Source organism: Melanotaenia boesemani, chromosome 6 (genome assembly GCF_017639745.1).
Source record: "Melanotaenia boesemani isolate fMelBoe1 chromosome 6, fMelBoe1.pri, whole genome shotgun sequence".
Taxonomy (NCBI): domain Eukaryota; kingdom Metazoa; phylum Chordata; class Actinopteri; order Atheriniformes; family Melanotaeniidae; genus Melanotaenia; species Melanotaenia boesemani.
In genome coordinates this window covers 7,137,629-7,164,557 of record NC_055687.1, presented here as the reverse complement: position 1 = coordinate 7,164,557, position 26,929 = coordinate 7,137,629, and the positions used below count along the sequence as shown (strand labels likewise).

At 37.0% G+C, this 26,929-nt stretch overlaps 2 protein-coding genes across 2 annotated transcripts in view; both read right to left on the bottom strand.

Annotated features, from left to right (window-relative positions):
* Positions 1 to 11,966, bottom strand: part of LOC121641334 (inactive phospholipase C-like protein 2) — a 51,221-nt gene extending 39,255 nt beyond the window's left edge. The window contains exons 1-2 of the mRNA XM_041987414.1: positions 11,759 to 11,966; positions 11,165 to 11,631 (exon numbers count right to left, since the gene is read on the bottom strand). Coding sequence (XP_041843348.1) covers positions 11,165 to 11,416 — 252 coding nt within the window. The 5' untranslated portion in view covers positions 11,417 to 11,631; positions 11,759 to 11,966. The remainder of the gene's footprint in view (positions 1 to 11,164; positions 11,632 to 11,758) is intronic.
* A 6,683-nt stretch (positions 11,967 to 18,649) lies between these two features.
* On the bottom strand, positions 18,650 to 26,929 carry LOC121641341 (cysteine-rich venom protein pseudecin). The gene is made up of 9 exons (XM_041987428.1): positions 26,802 to 26,929; positions 26,410 to 26,494; positions 24,074 to 24,077; positions 23,681 to 23,781; positions 20,236 to 20,326; positions 19,790 to 19,932; positions 19,567 to 19,655; positions 19,016 to 19,098; positions 18,650 to 18,923 (listed from the first exon to the last, which is right to left on the bottom strand). The coding sequence occupies exons 2-9, from the start codon at positions 26,467 to 26,469 to the stop codon at positions 18,787 to 18,789; spliced, it is 708 nt and encodes a 235-aa protein (XP_041843362.1). The 5' UTR covers positions 26,470 to 26,494; positions 26,802 to 26,929; the 3' UTR covers positions 18,650 to 18,786.

Below are 26,929 nucleotides of genomic sequence, written 5' to 3'. Positions count from 1 at the left end.
AAGGCATCCACACTGAGAAGATTTCATAGACAAACTTAAAAAATTGCCTGCTCCTTGATTAAACGGATACTCATTAGCTGCTTGTTGCAGATGTGACCAGCCATGACTGATATTCATTCTATAACAGCATTAAAGTCCACATGAATGCTAATCAGAAAAGATGATGTTAATAATTATACAAGACTCACTATAAACAGTAAACATGCAAAAATGATTTTCATAGGTAGTTTCATCACATTTTCATCTGCTTTGTGTTAACCAATTAACCAAAACAACTATTCAAGTATAACCAAGAGGACAATAAAGTAGCAAACAATTCACTTTTAATAATTTTATTATTAAGTGATATTTTTGTGATATTTGTCCTTAAAAAAAAAGGACATTACATTTTTTTTAAATCCTTAGTAATTCCACCACCAAAACGTATCCAAGTCAACGTCCTGTTAGAGATTTATTTACCCATTTTCGCTGTAAAAGATCTGCAACAGTAAACATACATGTAAGGACTGTCAGAGGAGCTTATTTAATTCTTTTTTTGTTGGATTACAATTTCAATTTTGTATGCTTTAATAATTTTGAGGTGACAATATAATTACTGATAATGAAACTCCATCTATTTTTTGAACACGTATTTTCATTGAGCTTGATTGCTAAATACAAATAAGTGCTCATCAGGTGTTACCACCTCTGTTCTTCAATGTAGCAGAACAGTATTCATAACCTTTCTGCTGGACCTGCCCACGAAATAACTGAGGCTGGCAGCACCTGAGGTGACAAATGACTACACTATTCAGTTTGGTGATGCATCGAATCTTAGGAAAGTAAGCCAGAAAGCTTTCTTTAAAAGTACTTAAGTGTACATGAATATGGCAACATACTTTTACTGGCATTTTCTGAGAATCAATGAAGGGTCCAAATTTGACAATATACATCTAAAAAATACACAAACAAGAACTAAGCTAATAATTCAGTGGGTCTGGGTAAAAAAAAAAGAAAAAAAAAGATCTGGTACGAAAACTGTTGCAGCTTTCTTTAGAAGACAATCTCCAGCCTCTATTAACCTCTTGAACCCAAGGCTTTTTAGAGGTGTAGTTCGCCTGAACAGACCTACCCAAATTAAATCAACAATAACTCTGTAATTTTTAGGTCAATATACATAACATTGGTCTCAATGGATAGGTAAGACCCTATGGAATATAAATTCAGTGTCAGAAACATTGTCAGTGTTCATATGCCTGTGCAAATTGTGATAAACCATAGGTAAAAAAAATAAAAAAAATATCCTCGCATAATTGTTTTCTTTTTTTACACAGATGAAAACATCATGATAGAAATCATTCTGTGCATAAAGATAACACTGCATGCATTCAGCAACTCCTTGACTACAACTGTACAAAGTTTCATGAGAATAGAACAAAGCTCAGGTTTTAGTGTGGATAGTACCAGGCGGACTCTCCATTTGGCCACTTGGATACCCAAACTGTGGCAAATTGTGCTGTGTCTGTATTTCCTCCAGAGCTTCCAACACGGTGTATTTGGTTTTTTTGTAATTTCTTGGACATGTTTATGGCTTTTATCCTTCATTCTAAATGGATAAAAAGTCAAAATGAAGCAAAGAAATGACCGCTGTTTGATATTTGCTCTTTCCAGTGCGCCCACGTGCATAACTGCAGCAAAATGGCAATGATGCTCCTTTGTTTACACGCAAGATTTATACCTGACAGATAAAGTCTCTTTTAAGTGTAAGATATTGTTGGAAAGCTCATACGATGTAGAATTTGATCAAACTTTATTTACACTGTCAAGACCCTCAACAAGACAACAAAATGGCTGTGAATGGGAGCATATGACAAGTTAGCGCATGACAGTTTCCCGATTATGGATTACTACGCTGTGAGTTTTGGTCGAACAGTGTGGATAGACTGAAAATGACCACAAAAAGGTAAGGAGATAAAAAATATCGCTGTTTGTGAGAATAGCTTTGGGATTTGGTGCTGTATTTGGTGATAAACATGCTATCTAGGCTAGTTGTGATATGCAAAGGTTAGCTTTGTGTTTGTTTGGTGCTTGGTGAATATCTTTTTATGCTTGGTTTCATATGAAAGTGCAGCTTTTCTAGTTTCATTTGATACCCAATATGTTTGGGTGGAATGCATTTTGTTTTGGGTGTTACTCGTTGTGGTGGTGCTGTTGTTTGTGGCATACGTATTTTAAAGTTGTTATTAAACAAATACTTTGTTGACTAAATGTACTTGGAGAGTTGATTTGGTGGCATTGGGTATTCTTCTTTGAGACACATTATAAATAAAATATCCTTACATCACTAAAGTAACTTTTTTACACACACGAACTTGTGTTTACACCCGGTGGTTCCGTCGGGCTTAAGGGGTTAACTGAACATGGACAAAGAAAAATCCTTCAAGCGAGAAGTTTTTAACTTTCAGATAAGGCTCCACATACCACCAGTTACTGTTGCTATAACTTTGTCACTGTCAGCACAGCGCTTCTCTCCTCATCCCTGGCTTATGTAAATAACAAGGATGACACCACAGATGCCCGATGAATGATCATACACATCAACCAGTGGCAAAAAAAAATACAATCACAGCAATTTCATGGAACAGTTTCTTTGAATAAATACTTATTATAATAAGGGCTGCACCAATACCAGTATATAACTACACAATACCAGTATATAACTACACAATACCAGTATATAACTACACAATACCAGTATATAACTATGCAATACCAGTATATAACTATGCAATACTAGTATAAAATTGCTCCTATAATACAGAACCCGATACCAATGTGAAGAAACTAGGGCTGTCAAAATTAACGTGTTAATTATTTTTAAAAACATTAATCCATAAACAACAAAGTTATAACTCGTGCCTTATTAAAAATCCAAATTTACCATTATCTCTGCGAAGCTGATTTTGGCCGTACAGGTGCTTTGTCACAGCCATGAACCAAATCCACCAAAAACCACTTTGTCTTACAATTATAGGATGGCTGCAGGAGGACCCATTTAATATTTAACACTCAGTCACCACATCTGGCATTCTGGGCCACACTCCTTACCAGGGAACTGTAATGGGATTTATTAGTACTCAGTATAAGCGAGTACTCAAATGCATTTTATATTACTCATACCCCTATATATCCTATATATCCCTTATTATAATGTAAAACAACACTAAAATCTGACCTTTTGTTCATGTGTTACAGCACTGACTAACATTAGAAAATGTTCCTGCTGAGAATTACACCACTCTGAGATTGTACTTTGTCTTTATAGATGTAAAATGTCATCACATTATCACTTCATTCCATTATGAATTTCATTTCAGAGCTCCAACCACCAAGTTGCCATCAGTTTACACAATATTTGAGTTCTAAGGAATGATTTGACGAATCGGGGTATATTCTCTCGAGGCATCCTAAAGATTCACATTTGTGAGAAGAATACAGGGGAAAAAAAAAATCTAAAAACGACATGTTTCTGGCCATGACTACCACCGGTACACAAACATGAAAACATTAACATCAGTTTTGTGTTTAATGTTCTCTGACATGCCTTGACCTGAAGAAATAATTATATACATTACGGTTTTTCCCATGTAGCACTTGCTCATGCTCTCAGCACTGCTGGTTGACCATCATTAGCAACACATTGTTTCCCCCCTTTTAACTCGGTGATATCAGTTTGTTTTCATCTCCTACCAAAGCTGTGAAGAAAAAAATAAAATTGGGGGGGAAAAAAACAGAAATAGGAATGGAGAGATACTATTCATTTGACAGGATCTGAGGTGAGATATGACGTAGAAAGAAAACTTATTGCGCCTTCAACTGGACACCCACATGCAACATGCTTCCAATTCATCCATGTCTGACTTCATTCATTTATTAAAACTGTGCTTAACTGTCTCAGTAAGGTGATGTAAATGCACACATATATGATAGTCTCCATCTAGTGCTTTAGGGAAATTACACAGTTTGATATTTAACATGCCTGAAGACATATTTAAAAACATAGTTTCCCTAATAAAAGGAGGCGGAAATACAAGAATTTGATATTTGTATTTGACAATAAGCAAAAAATACCTGTAGGAACAGTTTAAGTGACTGATATTAAACAAGAGCTTATTGATGGCTTTGTGGGTTATGGTTGAAATAAAATAAAGGTAAAAAATAGTTTTTCTTAAACAATCACTTACATGGATATTTCTCTAACTGCCATACAAATTAGATTTTTCCAATGCAACTTTTTTGGCATTTGTTTTCTTAGTTGTATTACAGACAACAGTTACCAAATGTACTTAATATTAAACAGTAGGATTAATTATTAAATTAACTATTAAACTTGGTGTATAAGGCTTTCAGACACACCCTTTTCATCTCCTACTGCAGCCACTGAAGGTTTCGTGTTTCTTAACTTGTGCAACTTTAAAGCATCAAATTCTGCTGTGTTGGCCAGGTGACAAGTTTAGAGGTGCCTGCAATTAACCCCACTGCCTACAACACACACATAATACAGCCGTAGCTAAAGAAATGTTAACATGCCAGAGAAAAATCTACTTATATTGTTAGTCTGACTAAAATCTGACTTTCAAATTAGACATAACTGTGTTAATCCAACTGAAATAGTACTAAATCTAGTTTCCCAAAGTTCAGGTCCAACACCCAATAATGTGGAAGGCAACTGATTTATTTCTGTGTTTATGTGAATAAATGCTCAAACTGCACTTCGTTCAAATGCAACAGTTTCTGCTCCAGCTTTGAACACAACGTAACAATAGAAAAACAAGCTGGTAACAAAGAATACCCACAAATTAGCATTTCCTCTGTAGACAGAAAGAGGGAAAAAAAAGTAGAGCAAGCTCCAAGTATAAGCAGCAGCAGGTCGGTTCAAATCACAACTAAACATGGTAACCAGTGTTTTCCCTACCATTAAACTAGGGGGGCACCCCCCAGAAGTTCTAGTTAACTTTAAAGTGAATTAATCTGGTTAATCCGTGATAAACAAATAAAATATTACATAAAATGTGATACTTCATGTAATACTAATGAGTGAATGTAAATTCAGACAACAGAATTGAGGAGTTTTATATTTTTCTTTGAGTAAGCATGTGCCTCTTCACAACACAAATACACACAGCAACAGAAACTTCAACAATTATCAGGTAGTAGATAACTGTAGAAGTTGTTACTACGACGATGTGGTTAGCATCCCAACCACATCCACCCATCAGTTCAGAGAAGCAGCTTGACAACAACTATGCTCTGACTGAGAAAAGCTCACACAAGCACTAGTCCAACCCTTCACACCCACCATCTAAATTCAATTTTATATCAGTGGTCGCTATAAGAAGCAAAAAAAAAAAAAAGAAAAAAAAACAACTGCCATCAAGGAAATATGTGCATGCAGAAAGGGGCTTTATAGCTTATCAAACAGGAAATTCTCGGTTGCACAGAAGAAAACAAGTAGGACATCCAACTTTTGCTTTGGCTTTACCTTTATAGGGGTGTGTTGTGAGTTTAAATATGTCACATAATTTTCAGTACATAATTTTTTCTAATTTCTTTTGGACTTTGGTTTGTTTGTGTCTTCATTACAATGGGATCATATTTAAAAATACTCTGTCAACTGTTACATAGAGCTTTGTTTTTACATCAACCCTGACAGTGGCAACACCACTGCTTCCATTAATGGTAACTTAATGTGACATTTATTTTGGCTTGGAGTTATTGCAAGTCATCTCTGCTGTGACTCAGTAGATATTCATCCATCTGTGTTCTGCACTGCTAAGCAAATTCAACAAAATCCATCAAAATGGCAAGCAAGTCGTACTAATTTCTTACGCCTTATCATGATGTCTTTCATCATACGGTTTCACGTGGCAGCAATAACATTTAGGTCACTGAGCATTTTCATTATAATTTCTTCTTTGCTTGGATTCCTCAGGAGGAAACTCCCTGAACCAGTTTGCTAAATTGGACAAAAGGGATTATTCCTGGACACAAAGCAAAAACATGTTTTTTTTTTATAAAAGTAGGCCTTGAAGTTGAGTCCAAAACATCGTCAACAAGAAGTTGAACATCTGATGATACTTCTTTGATTGGGGCTTGAAATTCAGCGTGGGATTGACCACAACACATTATTTCACAGAATACCGCAAATGTAGACCTTATGTGGGAAAATTCTGACACATTTACAGTGATATTTAATTAAATTCATTGAATGTCAGCTAGCACATCAACATGGTACAAAACAAACAGAAAAAAGTACAAAACGGGCTGACTTCTGTCCTGACGAGCATGCTCTCTTGCCCCACACAAAGCTGGTTAGCTTGCTGCATTTTACAGTAAAATACACGCTGAACAGTTTAATGAATAAGAACTTTAAAAGTATTATGAGACCTCGACATTCAGAGCTGCAGCCTCATAGGCAAGCAGGCTGAATTATGCTTTGCTTACTCTGCATTTAAAATGTGAAAACACAATATTTCCTTTTATCTTCCATTATGTCAGTAATGCATGTATCTGTGTACAACGCCACTAAACGCACCATGGTGTCATTGTTGGTGTCGGGTGGTTACCCAGCTGTGAGAAAGCCAAGATCTGATTTGCAAGTGAGGTCAGATGAAGCGGTGGATGACTTTTCTAACAGGTAGCAGCAGATGAGAGCTAAGAGCACTGCTGCTTCATCTTCTGCTCAGGATGGTGAAGAACAGGGATCTTGGCGAGCTAGTTCCAGTAGTCTTATTTAAGGCCCACGTAGCTCTACACTAGAAGGTTACAGAGCCTTTTGTCCGTCTTCCAAGTATTTTTACGTGAGTAATTTGCTCCGTTTTCTGGACCCTTACTGAAGACCTAGGGGCAGTGTTGAGCAGAACTACACAGCCCCTGTAGATGTGATCAAATTGGTTAAGTCTGTGCACATACAGTATGTAATATACTTATAAGTTGTTCTTGGGATCTAAAACTGAGGCATCCAACTATTAACAATTTAATACAATTTTAATGAGCATGTGAACAGGTGTGAAAAGATGAAAACAGGGAACAGGCAAATAACAGAAATCAGAAGGAAACGATGCCAGATCAGTAAAACACAAAAACTACAGTTTATACATCTTCCGACAAGAAGCAACAAAGGTCAAAATTCTCTATAACCTCAAATATAAATTTCAGGGCATGTACATGTAAATAAGCTTGTCTGGACTCCTGCCATATTTCAACAGACATTTAGCTCACAGACATGGACTCACTGTCATAAATTATAGTCAAATAACCAGAGAACTAGGGTAGCTGAAGATTTATATATCAGAAATGTTAGTAATAACTCCATCAATATCCAGACAGAGGTTACAACAAAGTTCAATCTCATATTGTGCCAAGCATGTCTTGCCTGTTAAACCTGCTGGCAAAAATGTGAACCATCAAATGTTCACTTTAAAAAATGTCTTCAGGCAGAAAAACTTCATTCGGGTCTCAATCAGGACATGATCTTTAGCAAACCACTAAATTCTCTTAAAAACCACTGCATGCTTGCCTCTAGATATATTCTTAACCAAAGTCAAGCAAATCCAAAACTCTGATTTTTATATTACTGATCCTCAAAAGCCAAAAAAAAAACTCCAATAAAAAAAGGTATTTCTTTCTGATATCCATCATGGACCTTTATTGCTCTGCTACTGTTACAATATGCAAGTACAGAAACAATGAATCTACTCCACGTTTCTTTTATTAAATAAATTTCATACTGAGGTGAAGTCACATACACAAGAAGCTTAACTCTAAGGTGATGTTAGTACATTGAATACAACAACAACCGTCATGCCTGCCGCTACATCAGTGAAGTCGGTCACTAATTTAAGATTATTGCCAACTCAAGGAAGAAAGAAAGGAGTCGCCATATTCAGCTGATGACAACTTCTTACAAAACTGTGAATGCAATAAAATTTTCTTTATTAGAATCAACCTGTCTGGCAGTTAAATAAAAGCAGAGTCAAAGTGCCTGAAAGTGAAACCAAATCTGCTTTTAAATGACGATGCTCAACTAGGACACACATAATGTGTGCTAAACAGACACAAAGACAAAACATTTATAACTCAGCTAAAGAAGGTTAGCCATAAATGGTTTCCAGTCATTTTCCTCAAAAATCCTTTTAATACTTTGGTAGACATAGAAAAGTACCTCCTCTTTATCGCCTTTAAATTTCCCTTAACAATAACATGACTATATTGTGACAACTAAAGCAGCACTGGGAATATTTACATTACAGAGTTGCTGACATTAGCAACAGAAAATGTCTTGAAGGGTTTCAACATACTGTTAACTAAGGCAATGTGAGGAAGTGTCATCATATTTGCAACCCTTAAGCAATATTTCCAAAGTTTATACTCTTAAGTAAAATAAAATGCAAAACTTTAGATTCTGCAAACCAAAAATCACATGAACATCAAATAGTTTTGAAATATTGATACCCTGGATTTCTGTCTTTCATTTTTGTCTGTTTTTACACACCTTTAAAACATCTTTATACATTGCAGAATCATGCAAGTGAAGTTAAGACTCAAATTTCCTAGTCAAAGATTTTCCTTGATCACAAATGTTCATTTTCAGCAGTACATGACTTTCATAGTGCTCCTCTAATAACGTGCTAAGCATACGCAACCTGAATAATTTATGGGTGTATATGTGAAGTCAGCATCGACAATATTTGCAACCATGGATACAATTTTATTAACAGACTTCTTATTTACCAATCCTCACTAAAACGATTACCACGCACTTTCCCTCAACCCACCTACAATTATGTGCCCTGGTTATTTATACATTTTCAAGTGTACAAAGTTAGACTCACACAGATGGTTGACCAATTAAGAATAGATGTATTTAGATTAGAAGAATAGTCAATAGCATTAACAAGATACCAATAGCAAAAGAAACCCTTTAAAATATCTCAGTTATATTCTGCACATTCATCTTATCCTGCATTCAGAATCCTGGACATGCTGCCCAGAGTTTTCTGATAGAAACCAGGACACTGTGGCATGTAAACACCACATCCAGGTTTCTGAACATTCTCTGCTGGTAACAACAGTAGGTGACCTAAACTATAAGAAGTTACACATAACTAAAAATCAGAAGCCCGGATACCTAACTAACCATATATACAGGAGCATGTCTCACATTCAGTGCAAACACAACACCTGGATAAGACCTGAAATAGGAACAGGAGATGTAAAGAGTCTGTGCAGCTCCAGATAAGACTGACAATTCCTCAAAAGGTAATCCCTCTTTTGTTTTTTAGAGGAGCACAGTCCAACAAATCAGTCCAAATTCTTCATTAGGTATGGAATATATTTGGTTTTAATGACATGCTCAAGTGTTTTTGATGGCTCAGGTATTGCACTGGAGAGCTCACCACTCTAAAAAATGCTGTTTGTTAGAGCACCAAAGTGTGTAAGGACACACATCACACACAAAATGCTGTCTTTGGCCATTAAGTAGCAACAAACTCCAGCTAAGAGGTGACCTTCATCAGGACATTTACATGCAAAAACAATTTAATTTAATGGTGTTTTTAAGAAAGAAAAGAAAAAAATATTAAAATTGGAAATTGGATTTGGTTTGAAAAAAATCTGAGGTGTTATTTTTTGGCCATATCACCCAGCCCTTCTCAAAACCCTGTTGTACAGAATCTGATATTTGGCTTCTACTCCTGGTGGAAACCTTTTGCATTACAATAACTCTTGCATATCACAAGGTAATGGACAGTTGTCATGTTCAAAATAAGTTTGTTTGTTTATTTTTATCTTTTACTTTTTAATAAAGGGTCAAATAAAGACATCAGATTTATCCAACTTGCATTTTTGCCCATTACCCAGGTTTTAAAGGATAAATTAACTGGTTAATCCTTTAAAACATAGATAAGTTAACTTTGAAATCAAATAAAAGTGCAAAGAGTGCAGGTGTCACTGAAAAAACAACAGTGTTCACAGAATCTCCTAAAGTTCCTGACAGCCAACAATCTAATTGGCATGTCACAGCCTTTCACAGCCTTTATACATCCAGCCACCAATCAGCTGTCATGAACTTCCGACAGCTTCAGTAGATGTTCATCTCTCCCTTCTTTATTCAATGTTTAATCCGCCATCCATTCTGTTGACATCAACATCTTTAATTTGGAGGATTTGGAAAATGGAATAGACCACTTCTGACTGGCTGTTCAGGGTAAGGAATGAGTAATAATGTACATTAAATGTGATGTAAACTGCACGAAGCCTTATTAAAAGCATAAATGTACAGAATAACCGATGTGATATTTTTATTTAAAAACAAAGATCTTTAAGTAGCTCATATGCATTAAACTCATCTAACAGAGCTGGAACTATGCTCTTTACTAAACACAGCTTATAAAAACCTGACTTTATACATACATAGCTTTGATTAGATTATTTTAACCTTACTAAATAATTCATAGACTACTGCTTCCTTCTGCACTGCAAAGTTATGTCCTCTGGCGCAGGTGTGGACCATACATCCTTGTTGGCAGCAATTTTACGAGCAGTATAATGCTATAATCTTTAGCCCAAAATATGGTGAAGTGGTGTGCAGCTCCTTTATTTCTTTTCTAAGGTAACATACAGACCCAAACTATGGCAGCAAACACAGTCCTGTTCCATTAAAAACCACACAGACACGATCTCTGGATCCCTTCATAGTAGGGGTGAAGGGTTTAGCTTTTTCCCTTAATTCGTCATACAACTGTATTTGTTTGAGCTTCTATAATAACACAAAGACTATTGTACTTTTAGTTACAGGCCTTTTTCCACACTGGGAATCACATCCTGGCTCCTCAGACATGCATATTACAGATAAATTACTAGCCCTGCTGTATACATTCTTTGACAACAATCAGACATAATACAGGATGTGGTTCAGGTGACCCCGTTGCTGCTCTACGCTGTGGGAAACACCTATTTTACTATAAGCATGGTGTAGAAGGCAACCCTACAGAAAAGCTAGTAAAGGGATATGTGTAAAAAAAAGACAGTCAAAGAGATTCGGGTCTTGCACTACTAGTACCCCGTCTTCAGAGGAAATGTGCAGGCTTGTTCACAAAGATGTACGCATAACTTCAGTGTTTACCTTAATAATGCTGCTCCTGCGTGGTATTTCAGATTTTGTATCCAGTCCGACAGAGGTATTGGCATTCTCCACCCCGCTTTGGCCGCCAGGCGTGACAACAGATCTCGAACCGACCATTTTTTCGGATATCCCACAGTCTCCATTCAGAACCGACACTTCGCAATGCGTCTTCCCGGCCGCCTCGTCACTGGGCACGGCCGTATCCCCAAGATTCAATGGAGGCTGGCTGCCGTCCTCCCCAAACTCCGCCATAGGCACTTCCGAGCACACACACACACACACACACACTTACTCTCTAACACACATACACGAGCCGCTGGTTAGCAACGCCTTTAGGTTTCAGCTTTACTCCAATTTCCTGCCTGGTCTAGTGCCTCGTTGCCTTAAATTCTGCCATAGCATCTCTTGGTGGACATATCTGCCAGGCTCCTATGGAATGAGAGGTTTCTTCTTTCGCTCATTGTGCTCTGTAAAGACACATCACAGCCATTAGCATAATTGAGCAACCTGACACTAGTAAAGAGCAGTGCTGTTAACAGAAAACTGAACATATGAGGGAGAAGAAAGCAAATTGCCGGTGCGTTCAGTGCTCACATAATACGGTTGTTAACTCACTATCTGTATCGAGTGTCACCGTGAATGCAGCATAATGAAAGAAACACACACTCCTCGCCTTTGTCATCCCACAAACCACCCAGTTATTTTCAGTTAAGACTGTAACTGTTGTAACAACGCATCCTGTTTTGGCGTTACCTCTAAGGTTTAAAAAGCAAACAGAAACAGACTAAATAAATCCTTAAATAAACTCATAATTAGCTTCACGTGTTGCACGCTGGCTTTGTGTACTTGCCTTCTCTCTCCATGGGTCTACCTTTTAAGTTATTGCTGCAACGGACGGAGAGCCAGACTGTCGTTTGATGTCTGTGCTGCTGGAAGCTGAACTCTGCTAGTTAGCTTGTTAGCTCGCTAGCTGGTTGAAGTTAGTTTTCACCGACAACTAACTCAAAGTCAATCCAACAGCCACAAACTTCGGTTAGCAAACGGACGAATCTATTTCCTTAAACGTCGAGAAATCCACGGCAGTGAGCGGTAATATCGGTGTTGTTCCAAAACAAGGTAAACCCTGATTTGCCGTTAAAATAACGTCTGGATAACCCGTCCGTCACAGAAGTCGTTTCCAAGGAACAAAGTTGTATACATCGCGTGAGCGCGCACAAGGCAAAACAAGCTGCGTTGTCACTCAAACATAATTATTCAGCCACACAAGAACCGCCCCGTTTCACTCTTCTGCTGAGCAAATAGACCTGCCAGCAGCACGCTTCAAAACCTGCTCATGGGGACATTCAAACTAATAAAAACCTCAACATGAACTGCATTCAAGCACCAAAAATCAATAATACTCTATAAATTGGTGCAAAATAACATTAAAAAACGCACAAAGCAAAACAAAAATGCATGCAAACATAAAACAATCAGAAACGCTCTGAAAACAAAACATGCATAAACTAAATAGACTACGTGCAGAAATAAATGAATAAATAAATAACAAAGGTTACAAAGAAAGTCCAAACAGGGCAGCACAAAGTCAACAAGACATCACACTAAACAAGGAAATAAAATATTTCACTGGTTCCCAACTTGGGGTCCAGGAACCCCCAAGGGGATCCCCCAAAGAGTACAGGTCCCCAAGGCTTTGAAAATTCAGAGTCCTTGTGATTAATGTTAGAACATTGTTACTATCATCATCATCATTATCCGTGCCACTTTGTCCATCAAGGGTTGCGAGGATGCTGGAGCCTATCTACCCTGGACAGGTCACCAGTCCATCGCAGGACAACAGAGAAAGACATAAACAACCATTCACGCTCACTTTCATTCCTAGGGAGAATTTAGAGTGATCAGTGAACCTAACAAGCATGTCTTTGGACCGTGGAAGGAAGCCGGAGTACCCGGAGAGAACCCACGCATACATGGGGAGAACATGCAAACTTCACACAGAAAGGCCACTTCCCCCCCAGTTCGAACCTCCCCAAGCCAAGGCTCGAAGCAGCGAGGTGAGGCCATGGTGCTAACCACCACACCACCCTATTTATGGTGAGAATCTCACTTTTGAAAGCACAAAACCAAGCATGGTTTCATCGGGTGGGTCCATGGCTTTTTAGCATTTGCAGTAACAAAAATTTGTTGGGAACCACAGCCCTACATGAACCAAAACATTGTAAAGAGCACAACTCATGTATTATAAAATTAGCAACAACACACACAAATGATTGCCCAGATGTCACTGAGAAAATATAAATATCAACAAAATTTCTTTTTGCTAAATTTCTGCTAAATTTCTTTACAGGTGTAGCAGCTTGGTTTCAGGTTTTTTCTGTTTAGGTTTTGATTGTATAGTTGTTGCTTTCTATCTTCTGTATCGCTGTCTCATGTTTCTTTTCTTCACTCTCTCCTTCACTTGTTCCCTTGTAAGGTTTACCATTAATTTGTAATCCAACAGCAACCAAATTAAAAAATAAAGAACTATACACAAGTGTCAAGGAGACCCTTATATCCACAACACTCGGTTTCCTTTTAATGAGTTAAATCCCCCCTTTATAAAGTAAATTTGTTCTGCACAACACAGTAGCCAGAGAGAGAGAGATTGAAAAAAAGAAAAAAAGAAAGAAAGAAAGAAAGAGAACATGCAAATTACTGCAGTACAAAAAGTGCAGCAGAAATATCTACAAGAAAAACCCATTTCCACATAATAGTACCACAAACAAGAGAAAAAGTGCAAAATAAACATATTTTCTGGCACAAAAACTGAACAAAATGCATGTAAACATAACAAGAGCTTCACAAATACTTGAATAAAATGCCCGACATGAAGGGTATTTGCATAGAGAACACCACAAATTCATCAGGAATATACATGTAAAACAACGCAAAAGTCAGAGAGTACATTTTAAACTTTAAAAAGTCAGCAAAAAGCCCATGCAAAACAAATCAAGAAAATAGCCTGCATGTTAAACTGCACAAATTCAGTAAGTAGATACAAAAAACAGTAATTACAAAGAGGAAAAAACACAACAAAGCAGCCGAATTAGAAAACAATACAAAAGTCCACAAAACAGTCCACAGTAATGTGAACTGCCCCAGTATGCAAAGCATGGGCAAAATTCAACAGCAAAAACACTGTAAGCAGCATAAATTCATTAGGGAAATACATAACAACACAACAGTCAACAAGAGGAGTCAGAAAGAAATGACTTCCAGAAAAAGGCTCATGTGACACTTTATCTGTTAGTGTCACACTGTTTTGCAGTTCTTCCTCTTTATTTGGAAAGTAAATGTAAAAAATTGACTAACCACAATGGGTGAAGTAACAGCTCTAACTCGATAACGGCCTCTTGTGCTGTTGCGTCAGGCCTCTTGTGGAAAGATACTCGTACCCTATGTGACCAAAGGAAGTCATGAACTGTTGTAGTCATGAGTCAGAGCTGTGAAAGAATGAGTCACACGAGGTAAAACAAAAAAATTATATCTAATTCATTCAGCCTAAATTCATAGACTCCAACATAAAAACTATAAAAGTGAGAGATGAGGGATATCTATGTTGAATGTGTTCTATTCATGAGCCAAAGGTTCAAACGAAGGTACGGACAGGAGGTCAGTTGTACAACAGTGCCATCTACTGGACATCAAGGGGATTGATTATGCTATGTTGTGAACTGCAGATTTCCCTCAATGCAAAGTAGTATGTTTAGTTTTACTTATTAAGTGACCAAAAAAGTAAGAATATATATATATAGATCATGTATACAATTGTACTTTAATTGTACTGGCAACATAAGCAATCTGGGAATTTCAAGTAAAGCTAATAGAAAGGCAGTTTTTGATGCACATCACATTCATTTATTTATTTACTTTTTTTCTCATTTTAATATGTGAGCATGTTGGTTAGATGATGTGCGTTCCCTGGGCTCCCAGAAGAGGTGGCACATACTTTTTCTTCGCAAATGTTATGCAAGTCCCTGCACTAAAATAGTCTTTGTCTAAATCTGCACTGTGGAGGATGTTTAAGAAAAACACACACATGCACTCTGAGATGTATGCGTGGAAAGATTTAGACTTCGGTGAAGTGGATTGGCTGTTTGTGATGTTATCTGCAGTTGATCTGAAATGGGTCCCTCGGCACTGCTGTTCTGGTAGGTTACTCTGAACATTCAAATGAGAGATTGCAACAATAAACAGCTAATGTGACACTGTGCTGTGGTTAGCAAGAGACTTGTAACCTCACATCTTCTGTGCTGTGAAGAAAAAGAGTCGTTTACAGTTAGGTATGATTGTACATAGGATGTCAGTTATTCACTGATTAAAAATAATAATTCAACTCTACAAATACTGCTTTACAAGTAAAAGTGAAATGAAAATTAAATTGCTTGTCTTATTATATTAACACTCACTTTATTAGGCACTACTGCTTGTTAACACAAATAACTATTCAGCCATTTAGTTGCTGCACATGGCACATTTATTCATGTAGACTTGGTCAAGATGACCTGCTGAAGTTCAAACTGAGCATCAGAAAGAGAAAGAAAGAAGATTTAAGTGATTCTGAACATGGCATGGTTGTTGGTCTGAGTATTTCAGAAACTGCTGATCTACTGGGATTTTCACTCACAACCATCTCTAGGGTTTACAGTTACCAGCCTGAAGAAGAAAAAACAACCAGTGAGCAGCAGTTGTCTGGACCAGAATGTCTTGTTGAGATCAGAGGTCAGAGGAAAATGGGTAAACTGGTTGGAGATGACAGGAAGACAACAGGAAGTCAAATAACCACTGTATCCATCCAAGGTCTGCAGAACAGCATCTCTGAACACACAACATGTCCAACCTTGAAGCAGATGGGCTACAGCAGCAGAAGACCACACCGGGTGCCTCCTGTCAGGAAACTGAGGCTACAGTTCACACAGATTCACCAAAATTGGACAATAGTAGATGGAAAAATGTTGCTGGTCTGATGAATCTCCATTTCAGCTCCACATTCAGATGGCTGGCTCAGAATTTTGTGGAAACATCATGAAAACATTGATCCATCCTACCTCGGATCAATGGTTCAGGCTGTAATGGTGTGGGGGGTAATTTCTTTCTATTCTATTCTACAGTCATTTAGCAGACACTTTTCTCTAGAGTGACTTACATCTGGGAGTAAGAACAACACAAGCAAGAAATCAAACAGGAGGGGACATCATAATTAGGTGGTAGTCAGACTGCTGTGAGTCCAGTTGGACACAGGTGCTGTTGTGTAGTGCTAGAGGCATCACATTTTTACCCTTTCCCTTCCTACAAAAGTCCTTTATTAATTACGAGATCAGGATTTCATCACACAATATCTTTTTGAGTGTAAGTGCATGCAGCTTATTCATTGCTGAGTTGTGCCACAGAGCTGGACAAATCTTTCTAACTCATTCTGACGAATAGAACAGTTAAGCTAAGTGTGGAAATGCTTCTTGAACTTGAGCTTGCTGTTGAAAGTAGATAAGAACTCAGTGGATCGGGCACAGTTCATTAGATTGTTCCACCACTGGGCAACAACAGAGGAAAAGAGTCTAGCTACTAATTTCGCGCCATGTTGTGGTGCGACCAGTAGGTGTCTTTCACTGGTAGAGCATTTCTTGTCCCACTTTGGCCCCCTTAGTACCAACGTGGCCTGGTTTAACTACAACAGCCTACCTGAGTATTGTTGCTGACCATGTCCATCCCTTTACAACTACAGTGTAGCATCTTCTGATGCTACTTCCAGCATGATAATGCACCATGTGATCATCTCCAACTGCTTTCTAGAACATGACAGTGAGTTCACCGTACACCCAGTGGCCTTCACAGTCACCAGATCTAAATCCAGTAGAGCAGCTTCGGGATGTGGTGGAACAAGAAATTCTCATCATGGATGTGCAGCAACAAGAGAATCAAAGCAGGCACAAAGGGGCCAATCCAGTATGAGCAAAGTGGACCTGATAAAATGGGCTCTGAGTGTATATAAGTGCAATAAACGTGTTGCCATTAGTTCTGGGTCTGTTGTAGGAAAATATCTGAGTGTTATTAAAATATAATCTAATCCATTCAATTTTTATTAAAACATAAAAAATGGAATGAATTAGCATTACTTTTTTATTTATTTAATTTCATTAGAGCCTCATCCAGTCTTTTTTTGTGTTTAACTGTCTGGCTCCTCAATCAAACAAACACAGCTAAATATGAAATATTTTCCTCTGAAATGCACCCAAATAAACCCCAGTTTTGCTGTGAAGGGCAATAGCTGGGTTAAAGCATTTTTTCCCTTTCAAGATTCAGTGAGCTTTAGATTTTTGCATCAGAGAAGCTTCAACATTAACCACAAACCTTCCAAATGACCACTTAATCATTACAGAAGCACTAATAATGGCTCAGTCTTGTACAATTCTATAGCTTCAACTGATAGTAAAAATAAAGCATTAAACTATAAAAACCGACAGGAATATGATGATCTAATAATAGTTTGTTGATGTAAATGTTACAAGCTTATTTTATGCTGACTTGGATAACCACTGATACTCAGGAACCCACATTTATTTAGAATATTTTCTCCTTTTCCAGCAGATTTAAATTTTATAGACAGAATGCTGTGTATTTTTTAATGAAAGTTTAATATGTGATCTCCAGCTGTGGCAGAACATCTGCTTGTGGAGTTTGTCTTTAAACCGAAGATGAGACTAGATGCAGTCCTCTGCTTTCCTTAGTGAAGCCATTTTGTTCTTTTTCTTGTTTTTATTAATTTACATTATATAAACACAGTGATAATGAACCTGTTATTCTGGATTATAATAACTTTAATAAAATGAATGATAACTGGATTAAACTGGTCTGAAATTGTGATAAAAGGACTTATGTTGGGAAATGATGCTCTATACCTAATTGTATTGGTCACTGAACTGAACAGAAAGTGTACCATACTGTAAATATGCATATATTTTTAATTAAAAATTCATATTTATGGATGCCTTTTTTTAAAAAAAATGATTATATTAATAGTATTAGTGGCTGGGGAAAATTGCACAACAATGCAACATTTATTATTATTATTAATAATAATAATAATAATAATGATAATAATAACATAGTACTAATGCATGTGTTAAAATATAAAAACAATTATTCTTGGTTTTAGTTATTGTTTAAATAAATATAATAAATCTTTCCAATAAGAAACTTATTTTTATAGTATCTATATTCCTTTTAAGCATTTCCAAATAAAAAAACTGCAGTAAACTGAGTTCCTGAGTAAACTGATAATTTAATAAAGCCAAATTTATATATTTATATATATATATATATATATATATATATATATATATATATATATACATAGAGAGAGAGAGAGAGATTTCAAAAGGTTTTGAAAAGAGACAAGAGACCAGTCACAGAACATCCTTTAAGAGAAGACAACAATATGGATTTTTATTAATTGTCTTTTGTTTTTCTTTTACATGTATCATCACTGGTAACCTATCACAAGCTGACATGCAGTTCAGCCCAACTGACTTCACAAACAAAGATGCTCACATGTAAACTGTACTGAGCCAAAGTGCTGCAGTACTTTAATAGACAGGAACAATTTCAGTGGTGCATTTACATGATGCAGGACACCAGATGGACACCAGGGGATTTGTGCACCCAAACAGGACTTTCAAGGTTGGACAGTTGATGAAGCTGTTAATATAAGGGCAAGGGTTGGCTGGACAAAAATAAAACAAAAGAAAATGTAATGAAAAGGTTATCGCACTGCACACTGTCACAGATTTCTTGTTTTTTGTCATTTCTACTTACTGCAGAGTTTGTCCACACAGTCATTGGGACAGGAAGCACATGGGGTTCCAGCCTTGTAAGGTAGCCATCCCTTAAAGTTTCCACTATTAGATGAAAATGAGAGTTTTCATGAGAAAATGTCCAATAAAATCTCCTGACAGAGTCATAAAAATGTAATAAAACAACAACAACAAAAAACAGCATAATATTTTCCCTTTGGGGACTAATACAGGGGCGGGTCTATAAATGTTTTGATTGGGTGACCAGGTAGGGGTACATGAATGCTGCATTATGATCGAGAACCTGGTGATGTTGATGTAGAACACAGAAGTACATTACGTGCTGCATTCACTTGCACTCAGGCGCCTGAGGTTTAGCCAGGTAAAGATAAGTTTACACTAAATATTTGGTTTAATATATAGATACTTGGTCCTTTTCTTTGATTAATAAAATATGTTTTCCGTTTAATTTCATTTTATAATTAATTAATAAATGCTGTTAAACACTTTATTAAATCACATAAAAAATAAACAACATTTTCATGTTTTAGGGGTGAGGAAGAAGCCACATACGCTCGATAATAGTGGCAGCCATAGAAGTAGATGTTGTTGGGACACAGCGCTACTCCACAGCCGACGCTGTATGAGGTGCTCCACACCACCTGACAACAAAAACAAAAAACTCACCAATGGCAGTGAAAAATTAAGGATGTCTATTCTATTACGACAGACACTTTGTAGACAAAACATTTAAATTGGTAAGGGATTTTTCAGAGTGTTTTATATAATCAGTCACCTGTGTGTAGTGACCGATGGGTTTTCCGTTCGTGGATCCGTTGGGATAAAGGTAGTGTGACACCTCACTGTGCCAGGCATTTACAACAGTCTTCCATGAGAATGGAGAGGAGGAGTAGAAGAGATTTTCACCCAATTGATAACCTGGTTAATGAAGGGAAACAGGGCAGTAATGATGAAAAGGTACCATATCTACAAACATTCATTTAGCAGATTATGCTATCTTGATAAAACAGTGTACATTATAAGGGCTATAGATGATTTTTTTCTAAGTGATGGCAGACCTCACTTTGAGTAATTTGTCATGAAAGAAGGGAAAAGAAGTGACAATAAGATGAACTTCACTGTGGCTCTGATCATCAATCAAAGGAGGAGGCAGGTCAAAGGGAGTCTTTGCACCAAGTGAGGTCATGACAAATAAAGGAATAAAGGAAAAAGCAGATTTACCATTGAGGAGGCGGGTGGTGGGTGGTCCATGACTCAGGATACATTTGTCAACCCAGGCCTGAGCACTGACCGCTGCCTCCTTACTATAATTCTGAAACAGAAACAGATGAGGGTTTACTTCAAACCAACATTTCTAATGCAGAAAAAAAATCCCCCCAAATGACTGAAATAAAAAGTGACGTCTATAAAATATGCTTTAAAATGTGCTGATGGATCAGCTCAAAATCAAAAGGACTTTCAATACAAGTTTTTTTTTTTTTTGAAGGGCTTATGCTGCCAAGACAAGAAGATAAAGATTTAACTGTCAGAGATGAAACCCTCAGTAGTGATATGTTGGACTTATTTCAGGCAGCACTTACAGTTCTGGCTCATTCTGAGTTGTAGATTCACTCATAATGGCCACAAATGTCACGGCAAAATTGGACTGCCTCTAATTTCTCTGAATATTTCTTTTCTGGGGCAAAATGATTGTACAAGATTGATCTTTAATACAGCCCATGTATTAATTTAGTGAGGCTGAAACTGCCAAAATGTCATCTTAATTCCTTGTTTTCTACTTATTAGTGATCATGATGGACTGCAGCTGATGGCTTCTCAGTGCTGACATTCAAGGGTTTGCTTGACTTTTGACTACAGCACAAAAGGAATATCCAACAATGTCAGTAGAGAAAGAGAAAGAGGACTGAAATTTTTATATATAACACAAATCAAGAGCCCTGAAAATCGACCAAATTCCAAACGTAAAGGACGCAGGAGACGGACAGCAAGCTCTGTTTCTGTCTTTAGCATATCACTCCACTAAAGCACCTGTTTCATTTGCTAAATAGAAATGTATTAATTTAACATGTTTTTAACTTATAATTTCTTGTTGGTTTTACGTAAAAGAACAAAAAGTTTGCTAGATTAGCCTTCTGCAATCCAAGGATAGGTAATTACTTCAAATCAACAACTCATGTGTAGTGATGTGATGCTTTGTGCCGAGCCTTAGGTGTGTGTGTCAAGTGATCCAGAGTGGTGTTAAGGTCAGTTAGTTAAGCGACCACCTCATGATGCTATACGCTAGCCGTCCTAGGTTCAAATCCCAGTCTAGGACCTGTTCCTGCATGTCATTCCTCACTCTCTCTGACCCCCTTTCCTGTCAAGCTGTGATCCAGGAAGTATTTCCACTTTGTATAATTTCAGATACAAGTGTTCATGTAGCGTAATCAAGAATAAGAAACTGTAAATGACTTAATTGTGTGGAAATGTGACATGATCAAATTTTATTCATCCAATGTTTTTTTAGTGTAACGCATGAATTGGCCTTTAGATGAAGTTTTGAATAAAAACTGAAATTGGTGCACAGTTGTGCCATGAAATGAAAACTGCTGTAAGAAACTAGTACTAACTACAACTGAGGGGGTTTTACTGGGGATGCATTCACAACAGAATAGTACGGGGTACTCGGTTTGATTGGGTGGTGAATTCTGAAAACTTCTGCACCTTTATTTGATTATTTATTTATTTATTTTTTTTACACTGCGGACCAAACCACCTGAACAAGGTGGCTGTAACTGTGTGACCCTGTTGAGGTGGTTTGGCCATTTTCAGTAAAGTGCAGAGTGAAACCAACCGAACCGAAGAAAGGTTTGAAAGTTTTGAGAATTCTCAGCCTATTGAACCGAGTCCCCCGGACCATCCTGGTGAGAATGCACCCATGCAGAAACACCTGACGACTATTAATATTACTAACATTAGTCCTGTTTCCACCATAGGGTCTGATTCAGTACAGGTTGGTTTGCATTTTTTTGTGTTTCCACAGGCTAAAACTGGGAAGGTACCAGAATATCTGACCCAAACCATCCCACTGTTTTGGGACACTTCTGTTGGGGTCCCAGTCATGCTGATCCAACCCAAAAGGGTGGAGCTTGAGAAGAAGAAAGAACACAACCGGCTGGATGTCCACCATTCTCATCTTCTGTTTCAGTGTCGTGTTCTTCTTCATTGTAATTAAAGCATCAAGCTTCTATGACATCACACTATTACATAGCCGATACGCCGCCTACCAGGTAAGGGTACAGTTGACTGTGGAAATACAACAGAGTTCAGGATTTACTGAATGAAACCATCCTGGACCCTTTAGTGGAAATGAGGCTTTTGTGTTGTGGTTCTGATCTGCTGCTACTAGAAGTGATAACTTGCAGAGTCAATGTAAAGAACGAGTGTCAGAATCCTTAACACAACTCAAACCATCAGCTGAAACTTTGTCACATTTAGTTGTCCAACTGAGACAATAACCTCAAACATCAGAGCAGGCTTATATAAAAGCCTTTGGAAAAGCCTTTTCAAACATCAACCCTATTAAAATACATGGGCTGTGCTTAGAAATTCAACCCAAGCCAGGAAATAACCTGAACTGTATCAATTCTGCCAAAAAGAGCAGTCAAATAGCCAACCAGGATCCTGGCTGTCTTCTTTTTTATTTTAACCTTGAGTTGACTTCAGAGAATCCAGAATAAATCTAAATTTTAACATCAAGTTACACCAGTCACTCCAGTGAGAAAAAGTTATTAAGTTTGAAGTATTTTTGCAGTTCGTTGCAGACAAAGGATGCAGCATGCATAAAAGCCTTTTTTCCCATCTCTGCTCATACCTTTGGGACTAAAAAATAATAAAAAGAAAAATCCTGTGAAAGAAGATTATAAGGCTCTTCAGATGGAGAATGGTTGAGAGATGTGAAAATAGTAGACCAATAACATAATATCTTAGCCTACGTATTGACAAAGAGGACCATCCTACATGTTCATATAATAACAGTGAAGAGTAAGAGATGTAAAATTAGTAATGAACTCCAGAGTCCAGTCAAATGCAGTATCCAGAGCATGTAGACTTAGACAAGGGGGAGTGGTGGCCTAGTGGTTACAGAGGTGGGCTTGGGTCTGAAGAACCTGAGTTCAAGTTCCTGGACTTGCAGCTAAGATGTATTAAGGTAAAATAACCACTGTGGGCCCTGTGGGCCCTCAACCCCCAACTGCTCCATGGGTGCTGGATCTGGCAGCCCACTGCTCCTAGTGATGGGCTACATCTGTATAATCCAAAACCAACAGAAGGGTTGGGTAAAAATCTAGCTTTAATCTCAGCTTTTTTTTTCCAATATTGGGATTAATGAAAAAATAATCAATTGAAATACTAAAATGCATGATACAAACTCAATCTGTGAACCCTGTGAAGTGACAACTGAGGCATGCTCTGTGGCTTGGCCTTAGCGATTGCAAAAAAATAAAAAGCCTTTGGTTTTGCATAAATAACACTTATCAAAACTTTTAAAAAATAGATGTTTTGCTAAACTGTGTTAAAAGTAATTTGTAACTGGATGAGTGTCTGGGTTGGGGTGGTGGGCTATGTAACACATCACAATGTCATCAGCATTAAAATGAAACCATTTTGAGTAAGAGTGAAGACCGACCATCATCACCATGTCAGCAGCAGACGGTTCGACTGCTCTCCTGAAGGCATTGTGCACGTCTACGATCTCAGCCTGCACTGGTGTGTTTTCTGGGCAAATGTCTTCACACAGACAGACACAGACAAATGCACACATTAAAAACCAACGTGTAAACACCAGATTAAAGACATAACAAGGACAGATATTTACTCTGCTGGCTTAAGATATGACTCACAAACACATCCTGGTTTAATTGCTCTGAACTGGCTTTACATAACAAAAGAACACATAGACAGGAATGAGCCAAATCCCATAATCTTATTGGGAGCCTTGCTGGCAGGGTTTCAGCTGATGCTGAAAATAAAACATCTCTGTGAAGTCAAACATGCCTGATGCATTTAATATGGTGCTTACCTTGCTGTGGACACATCATGGTGTGCATGTGAAAAAAACAAAAACAAAAAAGAAAAAAAAACAGGAAAATTCAGATTAATTTCTCATCTTTGACTTAACTGAGTCAAAATACTATTATGACTACTTGATTCACTACATATCTGTACAGATTTTACTTTTTTTTATTTTTGTATTACTATAAATCATAATTCTAATCTTAAATGTATCACCCCCCCCCCCCCCCACACACACACACACAATGATTTGTCATCAGAAAATTTACTAATCCAGGTGATATTATCCTACTTGCTTGACTTCCTCTCACAAATGTGTCATGTGACTAAAGCCAACACTGTCCACTTCCTGTCATTTTCCATACTGCATATATTTTGATAATATGAAATCAGAACAAAGCTATACTATACAAGCTCGAAAAATGGCATCAAAAAGGTAACAATATTAACAAATCTAAGTCATTCTCATGCACTGTATTGTAAAAAGTACACTCCTATGCAAGCTCTTAATAACCAAATAAACTCTAAGAGCAAAAATAAAGAAATTTTAGTTGAACAATGTTACTCAGAGATGTAAAAACTGCCTTTATTAGGGTAATAACTGAGCTCATCTTGGTTTTACAATACAGATCTCATGCAAATGTAACTCTAATATCTATAAATATCTATATCAATAAAGCTTTTTATGTGTAAAAACCTTAACCAAACAGGATCTGCTTGAGAAAAAAAGCAAACATTTAGCTGCAAGGCTGATCTGCAATAATATTGGTAGGGATGGGAAATTTGTGTCACTACATCGTGCAGGCATTCATGTTGGAGCTGAAGCAAAATCTGATGAGAACTCTCTTGTTAGATAAAACGTTTGGCTCAGTTTGGATAAAACATTAGTCAAAATAATCAAATTTGAGATGGGAGAAAGAAAACTGACCTTATTTAGAGAAATGTAATAAGGCTATCAAAGAAAAAAATAAACATGTCCACACACTTGACAGAATTACTGATCCTCATGTTCTCCACATGGCAACGTGCATTCACATTCCTGCACATTACCAACTACGTCTTTGGATGGAGATGCAGCTTATCTGTTTGAAAAGTTGCCAATTGGTGATTTATTCATTTTATTTTTTTTTCCAGCTTGTTTTTCTTTTTGAAGGTTCTGCAAATGATTGTCAGATTTGCTTTCTTGCAGATGTAGCAGCTTGCTGTCTGTTTTTTTCCTGTTGAGATTAAAAAGCTAATGCTGCAACTTTCTATCTGATGTATCATTGTCTCTTTTTCTTTTTTTCATTCTTTTTTTCATTCTCTTTTTCTCTCTTTCTTATTCTGTTTACTCTCCCCTTTCTTTCCCCCCACTGCCCTTGTCATGTTCAGCATTAATGTGTAAATTCAACAATAGACAAATCCAATAATAAAAAAGTTGCAAATCTGAAGAAGTTCACCAACAGTTTGTTATGACTGGATGGAAAATCTGCTAATTAACAAGCTGCTGTTTGGCTAAAATCTAATTTCCTGCTAAATCAGACCCTATGATACCAAGACAAGATACAGTATTTGATCACTTTTAATACATTCAGATGGGTATTGATTGTTATTTTTATCTATTTATTTATTTTTTGTGCAGTAGCTGGTATTAGAAGTTGCTGTGCTGCTAACAAAGATTAGCTAGAATTTTGGAACTTGTGCAGAAAGTGCTATTTTATATGCAGTAATAGATGTGAATGTCAAGTGGCTATGAGGTGTAGAAATGGACTGAAATGTGATTTTATAGATTTTAGAGTATTGTGATTATGTGTGTAAAAACATAATTCTAAATTTTAGTTTGCAGGGTTTCTGCATATAAAAGAAAGCATCACCTAGCAAGACTGCAGCAATATGGCACATAAACAAACATAACCACCAAATATTTAAGGAAGCGTGATGTCAGCCGTACATTATTTAGAGATTAAGTTTCTAAGCCAGTTTCATATTCGCAGTACCAACCCTAAACACATTTAGATGCATGCTGACAAAGCTACATTAGCTAAAATATGTTAGCTTTGATAGCTGTTGTTACCCAAGATGCTATTTTATTTAATTTGAGTGGACATAACATAATTTTCTAATGTTTTTTATAACAAATTTGTACAAGTTTGACATTCCAAGGTACAGCTGCTGTAATAATCAGGGAGAAATTAGCTACTAAAACCAAAACAGGAAGTATTGATAAAATATATATATATATAAATATATATATACTTGGAGGTAAATACTTCAAAGATTTAACCCTTTCACGTTTGTTTAGTGATCAAAAGTCCATAACTTTTCTGTGTATAATGCCATTTAACTGATAATACTTATACTCACCACAACACAGGCTGTGTGAACATGATGCAGCAACAAGATGGAAATCAGGACTACAAACATTTTCCCAACAATAAGGAAGATACCTCTGTAGAATGAGGCAAAATATGTTAAAATGTCTTTATAATATTTTTGCATTGTCTTTAAAACCCAACTTTCCAGCTTTATTGCCAAATTAAATATCAGTTAAGCTTTAAATACCATCAAATGCACGCAAGATTATGTTGTTATTTCAATAAACAAATACAAAAAGAAAACAGCTAATAGAGAATATTTAAATACATTTTTATGTTAAAGGGCCAATAATGTAGGATTGGCCCTCTTTACTGCTGCATATTCTCTTTAGATAAATCCAGCTGTGTCAGCAAAACACTTGAGGAGACGTCTGAACATACCTGCTCTCAGGTCTTCTGGAGAAGGAGGTGACCTGGGATGTTTTCGCTTCCTCCTTTTATAGGTCCAGCTCAGGTGCTCAATGTTGTCAAAATTGTAACACATTCCCCCGTGTTTGATAATGATGCAG